Source organism: Mus pahari, chromosome 3 (assembly GCF_900095145.1).
Source record: "Mus pahari chromosome 3, PAHARI_EIJ_v1.1, whole genome shotgun sequence".
NCBI lineage: Eukaryota > Metazoa > Chordata > Mammalia > Rodentia > Muridae > Mus > Mus pahari.
In genome coordinates, this window is record NC_034592.1 from 109929448 (window position 1) to 109946575 (window position 17128).

The 17128-nt window shown below is 40.5% G+C and overlaps 1 protein-coding gene across 1 annotated transcript in view; it reads left to right on the forward strand.

The window, feature by feature from the left end:
* Positions 1–723: 723 nt before the first annotated feature.
* The window catches only part of Usp8 (ubiquitin specific peptidase 8), a 51314-nt gene continuing 34909 nt past the window's right edge, over positions 724–17128 (forward strand). The window contains exons 1-3 of the mRNA XM_021193228.1: positions 724–883; positions 10955–11124; positions 12953–13097. Coding sequence (XP_021048887.1) covers positions 11021–11124; positions 12953–13097 — 249 coding nt within the window. The 5' untranslated portion in view covers positions 724–883; positions 10955–11020. The remainder of the gene's footprint in view (positions 884–10954; positions 11125–12952; positions 13098–17128) is intronic.

Sequence of the window (17128 nt, forward strand, 5' to 3'; positions counted from 1 at the left end):
GTCTTTACTTGTCTAGGGAGAACAAGTAGTATATAATTTAGTTTAGTTTTTTAAAGGAGGAATACAAGAATACTTTTGCATGTAGTTAATTGTAATGGAAACTAAACTAACGTTTATTTTAAAGGCTGGTGGACTGGATGCTTACTACTCTTTAAGGTTTAATGGCTGTCTATCTTCTAGTATTTTCATTTTATATACTTAGTAGACCTGTGCTTACAGATTTGACATGCATTAAACAGTTGGACTGTCCCAACGGATTTAATGACCAGGGACAACTCCACTCTAAGCAATTTTTATGTCCAGGAGTAGCCCATCCTTTCTCCACAAGACAACTCTCCCAAGAGTTCAAACCCCAGTTTTGTAAGACTGGTCCTTTAGGAGATGATGACGGTGTTTGTGCAATGTGTTTTACAAACACATTTTTTTCCCCTAATGTCCGATCTGAGAAGAAAAAAATGCACTATTGAGAGGCGCCAAAATATCCTCGCTTCCTCCGTGGACAGCTCCCAAGACCCGATGTGACAGTTTGAACAGCCTTCCACCCGGAAATGAGACGCGCGAGGACACCGGAAGTGCTGCACTCGCACTTCAGTCCCGCACCAGCTCCAACTGCCCTTCCGACGCATGCTCAAACCCACCCTTCCGGAGAGGGCCACCCTGATGTCCCTCCGGACGGGACAGAAAGGCGGAGTTTCAGGGTTCACTGGCAGCCCCGCCCTCGCCGTGACGTTTCGAGACGCGACCCGTCGCCACGCAATGCGAATCGGGAAGAGGGGATGAGCTGCGCTGCCCTGCGTCCGAGAGCGAAGGCTCGTTCTCCTTCTGGTGGTGGGCGATGGGCTCCAGGCGAGGAGGCCGGTGTTAGCGGAGCGCGGGCGCTGCGGTGAGTGCGGCCTGGCTCCGGTCCCGGTTCCCGGGGAAGGCGTCCTCCAGCTGCTGGTGATCCGGGAGACGAGCCCTGTCCGCGGAGGGGTGGGACAACCCCAGACAACTGGCTGGTCCAGGAAGGGCCCGACTCTTGGTCGCTCCCGTTCCCCTCCTACGGTGCCCAGCGAGTTCGATGTGGTTTGCCGGTCTCAGAGGGTGGCCTTGACCAGTTCTCCTTTCTGTTGGACGCTAGACCCAACTTTGGACTCCTTTTGCTTCCTTTTTTTTTCTCATTTTGTGCTACCTACAACCCCAGGCCTTACTACAACCATTTGTCATGTTTTCCCTATACCCCTTTACCCCGGTCACGCATGTTTTCAGTTAAGTACAAGAATTGAACTCAACACTTAAAACTTCTTCAAAGAGGGCATTTCTTTTCTTTAAAATGTTCCTTCGTTTGTAGACTTGTGGCACTGACAAGTTCACATCAACTCTGATGTACCGAGGGAGTTGTCAACCCCAAATCACAGTGATATTCCTTTACCCACAAAGCTGCAGACCCTGTTCCTATGTTTTGTTCTTGCTTTCAGTCTGTGACCTTGACCAAGTCAGTCATTCAAGAAATATTTACGTGACTCACAGAGGTGTTGCAGAGTCTAAGGAGTTTCATATTTATTAAAAAGCTCTAGGGTTTCGGATCAAAACGATGCCTAGGTAAAGGGTGTAATTCTTGGTTGTTTCCCCACGCCCCCCACAAGGTCTTACTGTGTAAACAAGACTTGTCTGGAACTCAAACCTTCCTCCCTTGACTCGAGAGATGGATAAAACTGCATCAAGCACCACTCCTGGCAAGGGTATTCTTTTTTAATTTTAGACTATTCTCAATTGTGTATATTATCCTACTTCATTAAAAATTCCATGTGTTATTTTTTTTTTTTTTTTTGGTTTTGGTGGTTTTTTTTTTTTTTTTTTTTTTTTTTTTTTTCTCAAGACAGTTCGTCTGTGCAGCCATAGCTATTATGGAACTCATTCTGTAAACCATGATTGCCCTTGATCTCAAAGATCTCAAAGTTCTGCCTGCCTTTGCCTCCCAAGTGCTGCCCACCACTGCCAGGCTCGGTGTATTGTTGGTGGTAGTTTTGTTTTTTTAAAAGATCTCTGCTTTTTTGAGTATTTCACTGTTTCTGTTTAAGACTCCCTGTTGAAAGTCAATCATGTTGGATTTAGGTAGTTTCTCATTTATAGAGCACTGGCCTAATTAAGGGGCTGTTGGCTGTATTTATGTTTATTTAAGAATATGAATTAGTATATAACTTAATTATGCCACTGTATCATTGTTGATCCTAAAATGTATATTCCTGCTCTTTTGCCCAGATATTAGGTCATATTTAAGTTGCATTGCACGAATCTTGCAGTAGTAATGTAACCCTGTGAGCAATGAATAATGAATAATAGCTTGTAGACTTGTATTTTTTGACATAACAGTGGATAAAAAAACTAACAAAAATATTTAAGGTTTTCTTTTTATTCTTTAACTTGTTGATTTATTTACTTGAACCTTATTAATCATTCTGATCTTTTGTTGATAAGAACATAAATGGAACAGAATCCAAATGGCTTTGTAATATAAAGCCAACACATCAAATTTCATTCATAATATACTTAGCATCCTATTTTCTAAAGGGAAGATGATTAATTTTGCCCCACAGTTTCAGGGACTTCTGCCCAAGGTTAATTGGATCCATTCCTTTGCATCTGAAGTACAGCATAGTCCCCTGTTGGCATGGGTATGTAAAGGGAGACTGTTTGCTTCATAGAGGTCAGAAAGCAAGGAGGAGTCTTGCTTTTTTTTTTTTTTTTCGAGACAGAGTTTCTCTGTGTAGCCCTGGCTGTCCTGGAACTCACTTTGTAGACCAGGCTGGCCTTGAACACAGAAATCTGCCTGCCTCTGCCTCCTGAGAGCTGGGATTAAAGGCGTGCGCCACCACGCCCGGCTGGAGTCTTGCATTTTATTTTGTTATAAAAACCAACTTTGTTCACCTGGATAATTGTTGATGGTTGCAGCTGGGAATGATAACTGGACTGCCCACATCCAGCCTCTGTGTGGATTGAACTTCTCATAGCACGTGTGTTGGGCTCCATGACCACACTTGGCAGAAAGTGGAAGCTTTCAGTCTCTGAAAAGCCTGTATCAAGAAACTGGCACATCTAGTAATATTCTACTGGTTAGAGCAATTAAGGTGCCCTCCCCATCAGATGATAGATTTATACTATTTTTGTGTTTATGTGTGTTTGGTGCTAGGGCACCCAGGGCATGGCACATACATATCATAGCACCCATGGCCTGACTCCTACCTTTTAAAGCAAAAGGCTTTCAAAAACTACTTTATAGGCTCCCAACATGTATGTGACCACTGTACATAGGTATATTACACACAAAAACTGCATTTCACATATATCAAATACTCTATGTAGCAAATGTAATCTAACCACATATGATTGCTCTTAGAAACTAGGGGTATTTTCTTCCTTCCCTCCCTCCTTGCTTTTCCTTAGCATTCTAATATTTATTCATGTCCCTTAGAGTTCTTCTTTTCCTTGTTTAGCATTATGCTTTCCTTCATGGCAGAGATGTCTGTTCTTTCCTGAGTCTGTCTTCCCATAGAATGCCTAGTCTGAGGCCTTAAGTGAAATATCAGCTGTCAAAAAAGCAAGGCTTCGATTTCTTGGTGATTTATTCTCTTAATGTTAGTTATTAGTATGTGATGTCTATACACTTTTAATTATATGTATTTGTTTATATTTTTTGAAAGTGTCTTACCATGACCAAGGCTGACCTCTAACTCCTAGGCTTAAGAGATTCTCCTGCCTCAGCCTCCCCAGGTAGCTGGAATTGCAGGTGCTTGCCACTGTACTCAATGGCTGATGTCTGTGTTTTAAAGAGAATTGTATATGTTTTAAAATACAGTACATAAAAGCAGGATAAATAAAATAGTTGTAAAATGTCCCTCCCAGACTCAAATTTTGCTTGCTTAGCCCCAGCTTCAGACCCCGTTTTGAAGTATATGTAGCCTTTAGGAGGTGGGGCCTGGCTGGTGGATGTTTGTTCCTGGGGATAGCCTGTTTCAGGTTGTTCCAGTCTGTGGCTCCCTCAGAGCTCTCTGCTTCTGGTTTGCCAGATTAGAGGAGCCACCTCAGTGTACTCTTGCTTCCGTAAACCTGTCAGAACTTCCCCATCTATGATCAACTGAAGTTCTTCCAAAACAGTGAGCCAAAATCAACTCCCTCTTAAGTTATTTCTGGGTTTTGGTCACAGAATAAAAGTGATACAGTATCATTTTCAGTGATATTATGTTGTAACCTACCAAACAATAGGGTTGTTTTTGTTTTTTCTTTCTGAGACAGGGTTTCTCTGTGTGGCCTAGGCTGTCCTAGAACTCACTGTGTAGACCAGGCTGGCTTTGAACTGAGAGCTCTGCCTGCTTCTGCCTCCTCAGTATTGAGGCTAAAGGCGCACGCCACTGTACCTTGATCAGTTTTTATTTTTATTTATTTACTTACTTATTTACTTTATGTATTTGAGTACACTGTTGATTTCTTCAGACACACCAGAAGTGGGGATCAGATCATATTACAGATAATTGTGTGGTTGCTGGGAATTGAACTCAGGTCCTCTGGAAGAACAGTTAGTGCTCTTAACCNCTGAGCCATCTCTCCAGCCCCATCACTGATTAGTTATTAAACACAGTTTTGTTTTGTTTCATTTTTCACATTTGTTGTTATTGGTTAGCTTGTTTGGTTGTTTTTTGAGACATGGATCTTTTTAAGTAACCCAAAGTAGTCCTGAATTTAGCACCTTCTAGCTTCAGCTTCCTGTGTAGGTACATGTTTTTGTATGCCTGTTATTGTTATTTAGTTAATAACGTTAGTGTTCTTCACTTTTCACAGAAGGAAATAAAGTAATGTAAGCAAGTGAAAATACTCAGTTTTAATCACTAAATCGCCAAATCAGTGTGCCTAATTTGTTCTTTTCTACAGTGACTTTCTAACTATTCTTCCCTGTAATATTGGTCCCTTATTCCTGTCTTTCAAATCCATCTTGTATATACCCATTTTGGTCATCCTGAGGCAGTATTGACTTGTCAAATATTTTCTCAAGCCCTCCATTCTGTGACAGTACTTTTTTATCAAGCAGCTATTAAGTGTTGACAGGATTATTAAGAGAGTCAGGATCCATCATATTATCAGTAGACTTCGTTGATTCCAGCAATTATTGCTTCATGATTCCTATAGTTTGCCTTACTTTTCCACATTGTAAGGCAATGTAAGGCAATTTTCTCAGTAATTTCTCACTTTATGTCTCTATGGTGCTTCTCTTCTGAAATGCTGCCTTTCTCACCTCATCTTTCATCATTTCAGCCAGTTTGTTATTTGGGCCAAAAACTATACTGACTGAGCAGTATAGGTAGTGAGCAGTGTAGGACTCAAGACTAAGACATGAACTCTAAGAACTGTCAGACACGGGGAAGCTTAAGCCAGGCTCTGAAAGGAAGGGGCCAACATTAAAGAAGACACTGTGGAGTGGCTGAAGCTTTCTCTGACTAGCTGAACTGGATTTTCCTTTCCTTGAGTTCAGCTAGTGACCTGGTTCATATTAATATGTAGTAGAGCAATTGATTGTTGACTTACTATTTCATAAATATTAACTCATGTTAACCAGAGTAAGACAGTTGTGACCATCTTTTAGAAAAGTTTCCTGTATCTCTTAGAAAAGTGTGTTCCGAGTCTGAATCACTTAAGGTTCCACCTTCCCTTCAGTGATGAGACGTGGCTGCATTATGTAGCCCTGCTTACTTTTAGTCTTCTGTTTTCTTTAGGATGTAAAAGCTCACCTTAGAATGGAAGTTTGGGAACTGTTTTGGTTTGTATTTTATCAAGAGCTTATTTTGTTACAGAACAGCGAATAGTTCCCCAGGCCAGTGCTGGTCTTTGGACTGTATTTGGAATAGCACTGCTGTCATGTGAGCTATCAGAGTTTTTTGTTTTGTTTTGTTTTTGTGGGTTTTCGAGACAGGGTTTCTCTGTATAGCCCTGGCTATCCTGGAACTCACTCTGTAGACCAGGCTGGCCTCAAACTCAGAAATCCGCCTGCCTCTGCCTCCCAAATGCTGGGATTAAAGGCGTGCACCACCACGCCTGGCCAAGTTCTTATTTGTTTTGAGACATTGTCTTGCTGTGTAGCTTACTTAGGCTTGAATTCTCAGTTCTCCTGTTTAAGCTTCAGGCTACACATCGGGCTACTTTGTTTGCTTTAGTTTATAATCCTTTTTTTAAATATTGCATAATTTTACTGGGTTATACACATGTGTGTATATGTGTGTGTATATGTATGTGTATATATCCCCTTTCTTTTTTTTTTTTTAAGATTTATTTTTTTATTTATTATATGTAAGTACATTGTAGCTGTCTTCAGACACTCCAGAAGAGGGAGTCAGATCTTGTTACAGATGGTTGTGAGCCACCATGTGGTTGCTGGGATTTGAACTCCGGACCTTTGGAAGAGCAGTCGGGTGCTCTTACCCGCTGAGCCATCTCACCAGCCCGTATATCCCCTTTCTTTGAGGCAGGGTCTTGCTACAAAGCCCAAGTTGGCCTTGAATCTATAACCCAGTAAAATAAAATACACACACACACACACACACACACACACACACACACACATACACACACACATATCCCCATTTGTCTAAAACCATTGCTGAAGACTTCGGTGACATTGATCCATGAAGGCAGATCCTGTCCTTGCCTTTGCAGGTTTCTTGTTCTACTTCCCCTATTTCATTTCTGTTGCCGTAGGTCTGACCTCCACCCTTCTTTCTCTTCCATCTTTATAAATCATTACAATAGATAATTAGGATTTTCTTTCTTCACATCTTTGTGCTCTTGTTAGTTGGGACTGCACAACTAACAAGCAGGTTCCTTCAGAACCCTGCTGTGGCTCTCTCATTACCTTTAGAAAACAGGTAAATATTTATGTGCTTTCATTTCATAGCCTTTTATGATTTGTGTGGAGACTATTTTTGACTGCTCTGCCTCGTGGCTTCTTATATATTCTGTCTGGCAGCTGATTCCTAGAGATGTACTTGGTCTCTTGACCTTGTCCCCACACTATTCTCACCTCTATCAAAGCCATCTTTGTTAAAGAAGATAGGCATTTGCTTTTTTTTCTGATTACTTCTAGTTCCCTTTGGTGGTAGTTTTCCTTCTTAATGTTTTTATTTGTAATACCATCTACTACTTTTATTTCCACTGTTTACAGTTTTGTTTCCCATTAGTTTTGTAAGCCTTATGTGGAAACATTCTAATCTTCCAGTTTCTAAAAGCATGCCATTTTATATAGCAGGATGTTTAAATTTAACCTTAAAATTAGCTAATGACTTACTCTTTTTAAAAAAAATTGTCTATATATCTGACACGATTTTCACATTCTTTTAAAGATACAAGTTTTAGGGGCTAAAGAGATGGGATTGAGAGCACTGGCTGCTTTTTCAAATGATCCACTTTTGATTCCCAGCATCCACCTGGCAGCTCACAGGATCTGTAACTCCAGTTCCAAGAGATCCAGTTCCAAGGGATCTGAACTAAAGTGTTGTTCATCCTTAGGGAGCAGAAACCAGCCCTTATGTCTTCTTCAACATCTATCCTTTTTTTTTTCCTTTTTAAAGATGTATGTATGTATGTATGTATGTATATGGGTACACTGTAGCTGTACAGATGGTTGTGAGCCTTCATGTGGTTGTCGGGAATTGAATTTTTAGGACCTCTGCTCTCGCTGGTCTGAGCCACTCTCTCCAGTCGGCTCAAAGATTTATTTATGTATATATAAGTACACTGTAGCTGTCTTCAGACATGCCAGAAGAGGGCATCAGATTTCATTATGGGTGGTTGTGAGCCACCATATGGTTGCTGGGATTTGAACTCAGGACCTTCAGAAGAGCAGTCAGTGCTCTAACTTGCTGAGCCGTCTTGCCAGCTCCAGCACCTATCTAATACAGAGCCTGTGTTTGCAAGGTAAATCTGCTTGGGATTTACATTGATACCAAAATAATGATGCTGTCTGCGAATGAGGCAATCCAAAGCATCCCTGTCATACTCTTTATTTAATGGATGTTCTTAGGTAGTTTGATGGTGAATTGTTAATGGATTGATACCTCAGTAGGACATATCCAGTGTCACTTGACCCATTTGGAAGTGACAGTGTGGCAGAAACTATTTCTCCCATTATTACAACTTGAGTCAAAAGATTCGAAACAGGAGGTAAAATGTACGAAGTTTTTGTATGCAAGGTCATTGTTTCTAATTGCATGTATATCAAGGTATCGGTTACCATTTAGTTCAACATATCTTGATAGATGCATGGAGCAAGTAAGTAGACATAGAACAAACTGAAAAGGTAAAAATGGGGTTTTTAGAGGCTAGCTATTTGGTAAGAATATATTCCTAACACAGAATTGGAAGGGATAAGTCCAGATATTCATAAAGTATTAGTGTTTAATACCAGAATGACTAGAGTCAAAGGAAATTGAAGTGCTTTTGGAGTACTTTTCATGTAAGTGAACTAAGACCATTCCCTTAAGTTGTACTACCTTAATCAGCCCTTAAGATTTTTTTTTTTGGTCCAGGCACCTTTAATCCTAGCCCTTGAAAAGCAGAGGTAGTAGATCTCGAGTTTTGAGTCCAGGCTGGTTTACAAATCAAGTTCCAGGACAGCTTGGGGAAACAGAGAGACCCTGTCTAGAAAAGCAAACAAAACCAAAAATTTTTGATTGATTTTTATGTGTATTGCAATTTTGTCTGCATGTATATCTACACACCATTTGGGTGTTGGATCTTCTGGAGTTGGTGTTGCAGAGGATTATGAGCCAACATGTGAGTGTGTGGAATTGACTACTGGATTTCTGGAAGAGCAGTCTTTTAGGATTAGGTGCCGTTGATCTCTGTAAATAAACTGAACTGATTGGATCATTTAGAGAGCAGAGAGAGATGATGGGGAAAATAAAGTTGTAGTTAAATTACTAAGTGGTAATTAGATGTGCCTGGCAGAAGACTACACCGGAAGTTAGTCTGGTCACTGTGGTTTTTAGGTGGCAACACTTAGGACCATACCAAGACACTCTACCTGGGGTGCTTTGATCTGCTCCATATTCAGGTATCTTTGTGAATAGTTACACACACAATTTAATTAGTGCATACCTTCTGTTTCTTCCCGTTTTCATTTTGTTTATTCCATATTTTCTCCTGGTCACACTTAGCATACCAGGAAACAAAGAATGTCATTAACCATCAAAGACCCTTTCAGAGTAAAACCAAAGTGTAGGAGTGTTTTCTGGCAGAAGCAGAAATATGTTTTAGTTCTCAGCTCCGTATAAAACTGGTTTTGTCTACTACTTTTCTTTTATAAACTGATATTAAGAAGAAAACAAAATACTCCAAGTTGGAAATTCTGTTTGTATACAAATGTAGTTTTAACAGAAAAAGTATAAAAGCTTTACAAGTCTGTTCTTTTTAATAGATAAGATTTTAATACTGATGCAAAATGGTACAATAATCCATTTAGTTAATGAACATTTGAAAATAAGTATTGCTTAACACCATAGATTTTGTGTGTGTATGTGTCTTAAATATCTCCCAGAATAGAAATTCAAGATAATTTAAAATGAACCCTTTTAGGGAAGGATACTGTTAAATAGTGGGTGTTTGTTTTTGTTTGAATACAGAGTCTTACTGGGTAGCCCAGATTAATGATAAACTCATAATCCTCCTACTTCAGCCTCCCAATTGCTGGGCCATGCTTAACAGTGGAGTGATGCTTTTGTTTGATATGTGTGCATGAGGCCAGGAATCAGTCCTTGTACACCACCCAGTCACTTTGCCACAGAGCTACATTCCTAGTCCTGGAGTTTCATTTTTCTAACACTTTTTTTTTCCTCTAAAAAATGTAACATATTTATTTTGTTAAGAATTTCGTACATGCATTCAATGTATGTGAATCATACATCACTATCCCCTCCAATTCATCCCAGAACCTTCACATGTCTCCTAAACTTCATGTCCCCCTTTTTATTGTTTTTATTTTATCCCTCCTACAGTTCCTCATCCTATTCCTCCTCCCTCCTATCTTCAAGAGAATGTCTCCCATCCCACCCCTGCCAGGCCTCCCCATTCCCTGGAACCTCAAGTCTCTTACTGAAGTCAGACTAGGCAGCCCTCTGCTGTATGTGTTGAGGGGCCTCCGCCTAGCTCTTGTAGCTGCCTGGTTGGTCTAGGCTGTCAGGCTTAGAGATCTCAGGAGTTCAGGTTAATTGAGACTGCTGGTCTTCTGTGGGGTCACCCTCCTCCTCCTCAGCTTCTTCCAGCCTTTCCCTAATTCAACCACAGGGGTTCTCAGCTTCAGTCCAATGGTTGAGTGTGAGTATCTGTGTTTGTCTCAGTCATCTGTTGTTGGGCCTCTCAGAGGACAGCCATGCTAGGCTCCTGTTTATAAGCACACCATAACATCAGCAATACTGTCAGGCTTTGTAGCCTCCCCTTAAGATGGACCTCCAAGTTGGGCTGGTCACTAGACTGCCTTTCCCTCAGTCTCTTCTCCATTTTTGTCCCTGCGATTCTGCATCAGGGTTTTTGACTGTGGGATGGCAATCCCATCCCTCACTTGGTACCCTATCTTTCTGCTAGAGGTGGACTGTACCTGAGTTCCCTCTTCCCACTGTTAGGCATTTCATCTAAGGTCCCTCCCTTTGAGTCCTGAGAGTCTCTCACCTCCCAGGTCTCTGGTATATTCTGGAGTTCCCCAACCCCCTCACCTCCCACTCCTCAAGGTTGCATATTTCCATTCATTCTGCTGGCCCTCAGGGCCTTCTCCTTTTGTGTTGTCGGTACTCCCCCACCCCCATCTGATCTTGTTCCCCTTTTCCCTTCTCCCCCACCCCTTCTCCCCCCCAGGCCCCTCTCTCCCTCTGCTTCTTGTGGTTGTATTCTAACACTTTGCTAATGAGGATAATTAGTGGAATTGTTTGTTTTGTTTTAGGAAAGAACTACTTTTCATGAACCACACCATCCGTTTGTTGAAGTAGAAAAGCAAGTCTTATTCGTCATGCCTGCTGTAGCTTCAGTTCCTAAAGAACTCTACCTCAGTTCTTCTCTAAAAGACCTCAATAAGAAGACAGAAATTAAACCTGAGAAAACCAGCACCAAGAAGTATGTGTTCTTTGCTAGTTTGATTGTCATATAGATTTTATTACATTCCCTTATTATTTAGATTTAATAAATAGCTAATTTAAAGTTTATTTGAAAAATGATGTGATCACAAGAGTAAATAAGACCTAGAGAAGTTCTTAACTTTGTCTTAACAGAATAAATGTGAGATTGCTCAGATTTAAGTTACCTGCTTCCTGTCCAGTATGTATACTAGATGATGTGTTTAAAAGAGTATGAAGGTTCTAGTAAAGCCATTTTGCCACAAACCATTTTTTCTCATAAAACAGTATAACTCTTAATTAAGGTTTTTAATCTTTTAAAAGATCACCTTTACCCTTGTGTAGGACATGTGCAAGTTAGGGTGTTGTCGTGCTCTTTCTCTGACTGAAAGAGAGGCTATATCTGCTTTCTTTTTTTCTAATTATCCCTGATAGTTTTGTGGCAACTTAATACAAGCTGGTCGTCTGAGAGGAGAGACCTAATTGAAACAAATGCCTCCATAAGCTCAGGCAGTAGGAAAGCAAGCCTATAGTGCATTTTTTAAATGCTTGATGGAAGGGGCTTACCCAGTCCTCTGAGGGTGGGAACATCTCTGGGCTGGTGGTTCTGGGTTCTGTAAGAAAGCAGCGTAAGCAGGCAGGCCAGGAGGAGCATCTCCATGGCTCTGCATCAGCTCCTGCTTCCAGGTTTCTAACAGGTTTGAATTTCTGCCTTGACTTCCTTCCATAGACTGACTAGGGATGTGTAAGCCAAATAATCCTTTTCCATTCTGAGTTATTTTAGTTATGGTGGAATCCCTAAGATACAAATATTAGTATTCTGTGGGTTTTATTTTGTTCCAATTTGACAGAATCTTTAACTTAATGATTTATTTTGTGTGGTTTTACTTGTTTGGGTTTACATCTAAAGCACATGTAAAGTGTGCCTTTCCAGGAGAGGTTCCAAACTCTCATAGTCCAGTGGTCCACTGATTCGAATACTTGCTGGAAATATAAATTTGCTAAAAATAGGTTGTCTTTAAATTTGTCAACTCAAGTAGTTGAGGAACAGAGAACTTTCTGTTCACATTTATTTTTACCAGCAAAAGAGATTTAGAAACTAGTAAGTGATTACATTGTTATTTAGGTGGAAATAAAGTTTTAGAAAGAAATGTGAACCTAGCTACCACATTCCCCAGACTTAGGAAAAGTAGATCTTAGAGAGCAAGGGGGAGCAGTAGGTATTCTCTGATTGGATAGAAATATGATCCCAAATGAATCAATGAAGACAAGCTAAGATACCTGTGTAGGCACTGGGGCATTTTAATGAATCATTTTATTAAGAAAATGAAAAATGGAAAGAAAATAAAGCATCAGTGGTGACAGCTGAGCAGTGAAACTTCCTGCAGCGAGGAGAGAGTCAGACACCACCATTGTTAATATCACCAGTGGCAGAATGGCTTTTCACAACACCTGGTAGGAGAAAAGTAGAGAAAGATTGGCTTCTTCCTGAGCTAAATTGGTAACATGGGGTAACACAGAAAGTAATTTTGTTTAATTCTTGTTGTTTGATTTTTCTTTTTTTTAACCAATAAAGCCATCTTTGAACTTTCTCAATTACTAAAGACAGAAACTTTATAAATGTTAGCTCGAAGATGGTCATTTCTTTCTATCAGGGTCTGGTGTATCTCTTAAGGCTAGCCTAACCCCAGAGGGAGGTTTTAAATCCAATTGGGTGAAGTAACAAACTTAAATCATGAAGTGTATTTTATCAAGGTCATCTGCAGAGTTTATCTGTTACATGTATTTTTCCCCAGTACCAAGTTTTGTAAATTCTCTTTGTTTCTAAGTTATATACACAGCGCTCAGAAGATCTTCAAGACAGCAGAAGAATGCAGACTAGATCGTGATGAGGAAAGGGCCTATGTGCTTTATATGAAATATGTGGCAGTTTATAATCTTATCAAAAAGAGACCTGATTTCAAGCAACAGCAGGTACCCTCACTTTGCTATTTTATTTGATATTTTTACCCAGTAGAGCTATTGATTACCTCTAAAAGCTTTAACTACCTGTGACATTAACTTTTGTACCTCCTCACCTCTCACTCAATTCTGGCAACCTGGCAATGCTCAGCAGGAGGTCTGTCACCAACATAACAATGAATTTAAATCACATGACACCTTGACAATTTTAACCCCTGTGTGGCCAGGGAAAGCAAAGCAACAATATATTTTTATTATTTGTTAGTATATTCATGCATGCATTTTGCTTGGATCAATATATGTATATAACAGTATATAAACTGATTGTTTGCTTTTTGTTGTAATAAATTATTGCTAGATCAAGTTGAAGGATTGAGTTTATTCAGTACACTGAATAAGAAAAATAATAGCTGAGTGCAGTGGCTCATGCTTGTGGTCTCTTGTGAGCCCAGGAGTTCCAGGCCAGCTTGGACAACATAGAGAGATCCTCTATCAATAAATAAAGCAGAGGGACTGGAGACATGGCTCAGTGGATAAGAGTGCATTGTGTGGAAGGCCCAGGTTTGGTTCCCAGCACCCATTTCAGGTGACTTATGAATGCTTCTGACTCCAGCTCTAGGGTATCCAGCACCCTATTCTGGCCTCCTGGGGCACCTGCACATGTGGCATACATTCACACAACACACACAAATGGAAAGTAGAGTAAGTAAGGGTATGTTTTCGTATGCGTTAAGGTCAGATGTTTAACTGTCAGCCTTTTATTGACTGACACTGGAGCTGTACTAGATACAGCTTTAGAATTAAGAACAAGACTTCAATGTCTCTTCATGTTTTCATTTTTGTTCTTAATCTGTTTAGCAGATACTAGTCTTTCACTTTGCTGAAGTCAGGAGGAGAAAGTGAGGACTATCATGGTATAGACAGAGAAACTGATAGCTAGAATTGGTGTGAAAAGAAAAGATGTTTACATCTCAGTTGTCCTTGAAATAGGCAAAATAAGTGGTGTTAAGGAATATGAAGAGGGGCTGGAGAGATGGCTCAGTGGTTAAGAGCACTGACTGCTCTTCCAGAGGTCCTGAGTTCAAATCCCAGCAACCACATGGTGGCTCACAACCATCTGTAATGAGACCTGACGCCCTCTTCTGGTGCGTCTGAAGACAGCTAGAGTGTACTTATAATAATAAATAAATGAATCTTAAAAAAAAAAAAAAAAAAAGAATATAAAGAATGCTGTATTAGTGCTCCCACCTTAGAAATGACCTTGTTATCACAAGAAACAGCAAAGTACTGCCTAGAGGTGTCTTACCCCACAGAGGAACCAGTCTTTGTCTGAGAGTCTCAAAGCCATGCTGGCATAGAGGTTAGAGTCCCCCTGCCTGTCTGCAAAGCACTTCAGTTTCAACAGTGCAGCGGCATGCCTAGCCAATTAGAAATTAATATTGATATTTTATTTTGGAGGTTACAGTGACGCACTCTGTTAGCACTTGATACTTTATAGTATTTTACTTTGTTCTGTAGTGGGAAAGTTTGACTTATAGAAGGAATAAAATTTCTCTTATTTGAAGTCCCCTTTGTTTTTGCCCAGAGTATAGTGACTGATAACATCTCTCAGTAAAGAGGGATACGGTAATAGTTAAGCTAATGGTAGTAGGTCATTTCTTCTCCCAGCAAAATCATGCTAATTGTTACTGCGTTTTAAGGTTTTAATGTCCCTTTGCACTTAGGGATTTATCTTCCTCCCCATAAATGGTTGAATTAGTCCTGCTATGGAAGAAAACATCTTTTAATATTTAAAGGCATACTTATCTACAGATTAAGAAGCCAGAAGCCTGCCTAAATTCAAACACTCTTTAAAATGTTCTGGAGAAATTGCTTTTAAAGAGGGCTGGCTGGTGAGATGGCTGGCTGCAAAGCTGGAAGACCTGATCTGACTCTAGACCCCCAGGGTAGCCGAAAGCGGATTCCCACATGCTGTTCTGCCTTCCACGTGCACACTGTGAGGCTGTGTGTCACACACCTCTACCCCAGCTCCTGCTCCGCTGCACTCTAAATGATTGGAAGGCTTGGCGATTACTAACTGTGGTCGTTGCTGTCCGCTGGTTAGTCTGTCATTGAACTGATTTTGTGCCTTTGCTTTTTGCTTTACTTTTGGAACTTAGTGTTTTCCCTTTGGCAAGGTTAGGATTACCGTTTTGATTGTCTGTTCCTCCTCTTTGAATAGGTTGGGATTAATTTTGATGATAAGAACTCTCCACATCTTCAGTGTCACTGAGTTTGTGAAGGTCAGGTTCAGAAGCTGCCTTCAAAGGGTCAGCTAACCCAGGCTATTACTGTGGATGCTGCAGTTGCTTGATTCCCTGTTTGTCTGCCTAGAGCCCTCATAGCTCCTGTTTTAGAACTGCTTATGTTTTGTTTCATTTACTCTAACCTTCAAGTATGTGAGGTATTAAACTGCCTACATGTTTTATAATTATAACTACTTACATTGAGTAAGGACAGAATATGGTACTGAATTCCTTCAGAATTGTGTGCTTTCCCTCTTATTTTATATTGCAAAGTGTTTAAGTAAAAGTTAATGTAGTAGAGAGGACACAGTGATGGAGCTGGAAACTGCTGGATCCTGAGCAGTGCTTCCAGGGACATCTGAGAAGTCAGAGAAGGGGTGAATGCTGGCATAGCAAATCCTCCGAAAATAGCGCTATATTCAGGACTTGTCAGAGCACTGCAAAGCACGCACACATGCACCCCACTCTCCCTTTTTTTGGACAGGCTCTTACTATGAAGCTTAGCTGGCCTCAAACGTCGGATGCCCCTGCTTCTGCCTCAGACATGCTGGGATTAGAGGTGTGCACCATCACAGTCCTGCTGGTTAACCTTTTACATTAGAGAAGCTGAGAGAAATAGGAAAGCTGTACTGCTAAACCTGTGCAGGGTTTTCAGTTGAGGAAGAATCAGGTGTTATCTCTCTATGCCACTTGGCACGTTGTCAACAATATCTATGCTGATAATGGCCTTTAGGGAACCTCAGTAATAATAGAGGACGGGAGGAGCTGCCTCCTAGTTTCTGACAGACAGACAGCCTCAAACACAGCAGGGGGTTGGGGTTGGTTTGTTGTTGTTGTTGTTGTTTGGTTGGTTGGTTTTTTTGTTTGTTTGTTTTGTTTTTTGAGACAGGGTTTCTCTGTGTAACCCTGGCTATCCTGCAACTCACTCTGTAGACCAGGCTGGCCTCGAACTCAGAAATCCGCCTGCCTCTGCCTCCTAAATGCTGGGATTAAAGGCATGCGCCACCACACCCGGCTGTGTTTTGCTTTTCTAAGAAGCTTGCAATGATTGTATTGTACTTTTAAAGAACATGTTGCACTAGAAGTCTCTAATATTCAGTTGGTGCAATTTTGAATAAACTACACCTTTATTAGTATTACTTGGTGAAGGGCTCTTCTGACACAGTGAAGCATTTGAATATAAAAAATCAAAGGCTTAAGTATTTTAGTTTAGATCATTGCATAGATACTTGATAACTGTTACAACAGATTTCTTTTTTTTAAAAAAAAGATTTATTTATTGTTTTATGTAAGTACACTGTAGCTGTTTTTAGACACACCAGAAGAGGGCATCGGATCTCATTGTGGATGGTAGTGAGCCACCATAGGGCATCGGATCTCATTGTGGATGGTAGTGAGCCATCATGTGGTTGCTGGGATTTGAACTCAGAACCTTTGGAAGAGCAGTCAGTGCTCTTACCCTCTGAGCCATCTCACCAACCCACAACAGATTTCTTTATGGTCACTACTCTTTCCCACTTGGCTGCTGAAGGTGAGCCCTTTATTTCATGGTCCTTCTCACTGCCTTTCACACACAGGGATTTTTACTACTGCTACTAATGCTAGCGATGAAGTGTCCTAATAGGTTTTGTTACAAAGACATAGTGACATGGAATGAATTAGAGTCAGTAAGCCTTGATGGCAGAATCTCACTGATCATAATGTTTGACCTTTTGTTTGTTTTTTTTGTTTTGTTTGTTTTTTTGTTTTTTTTTTTTT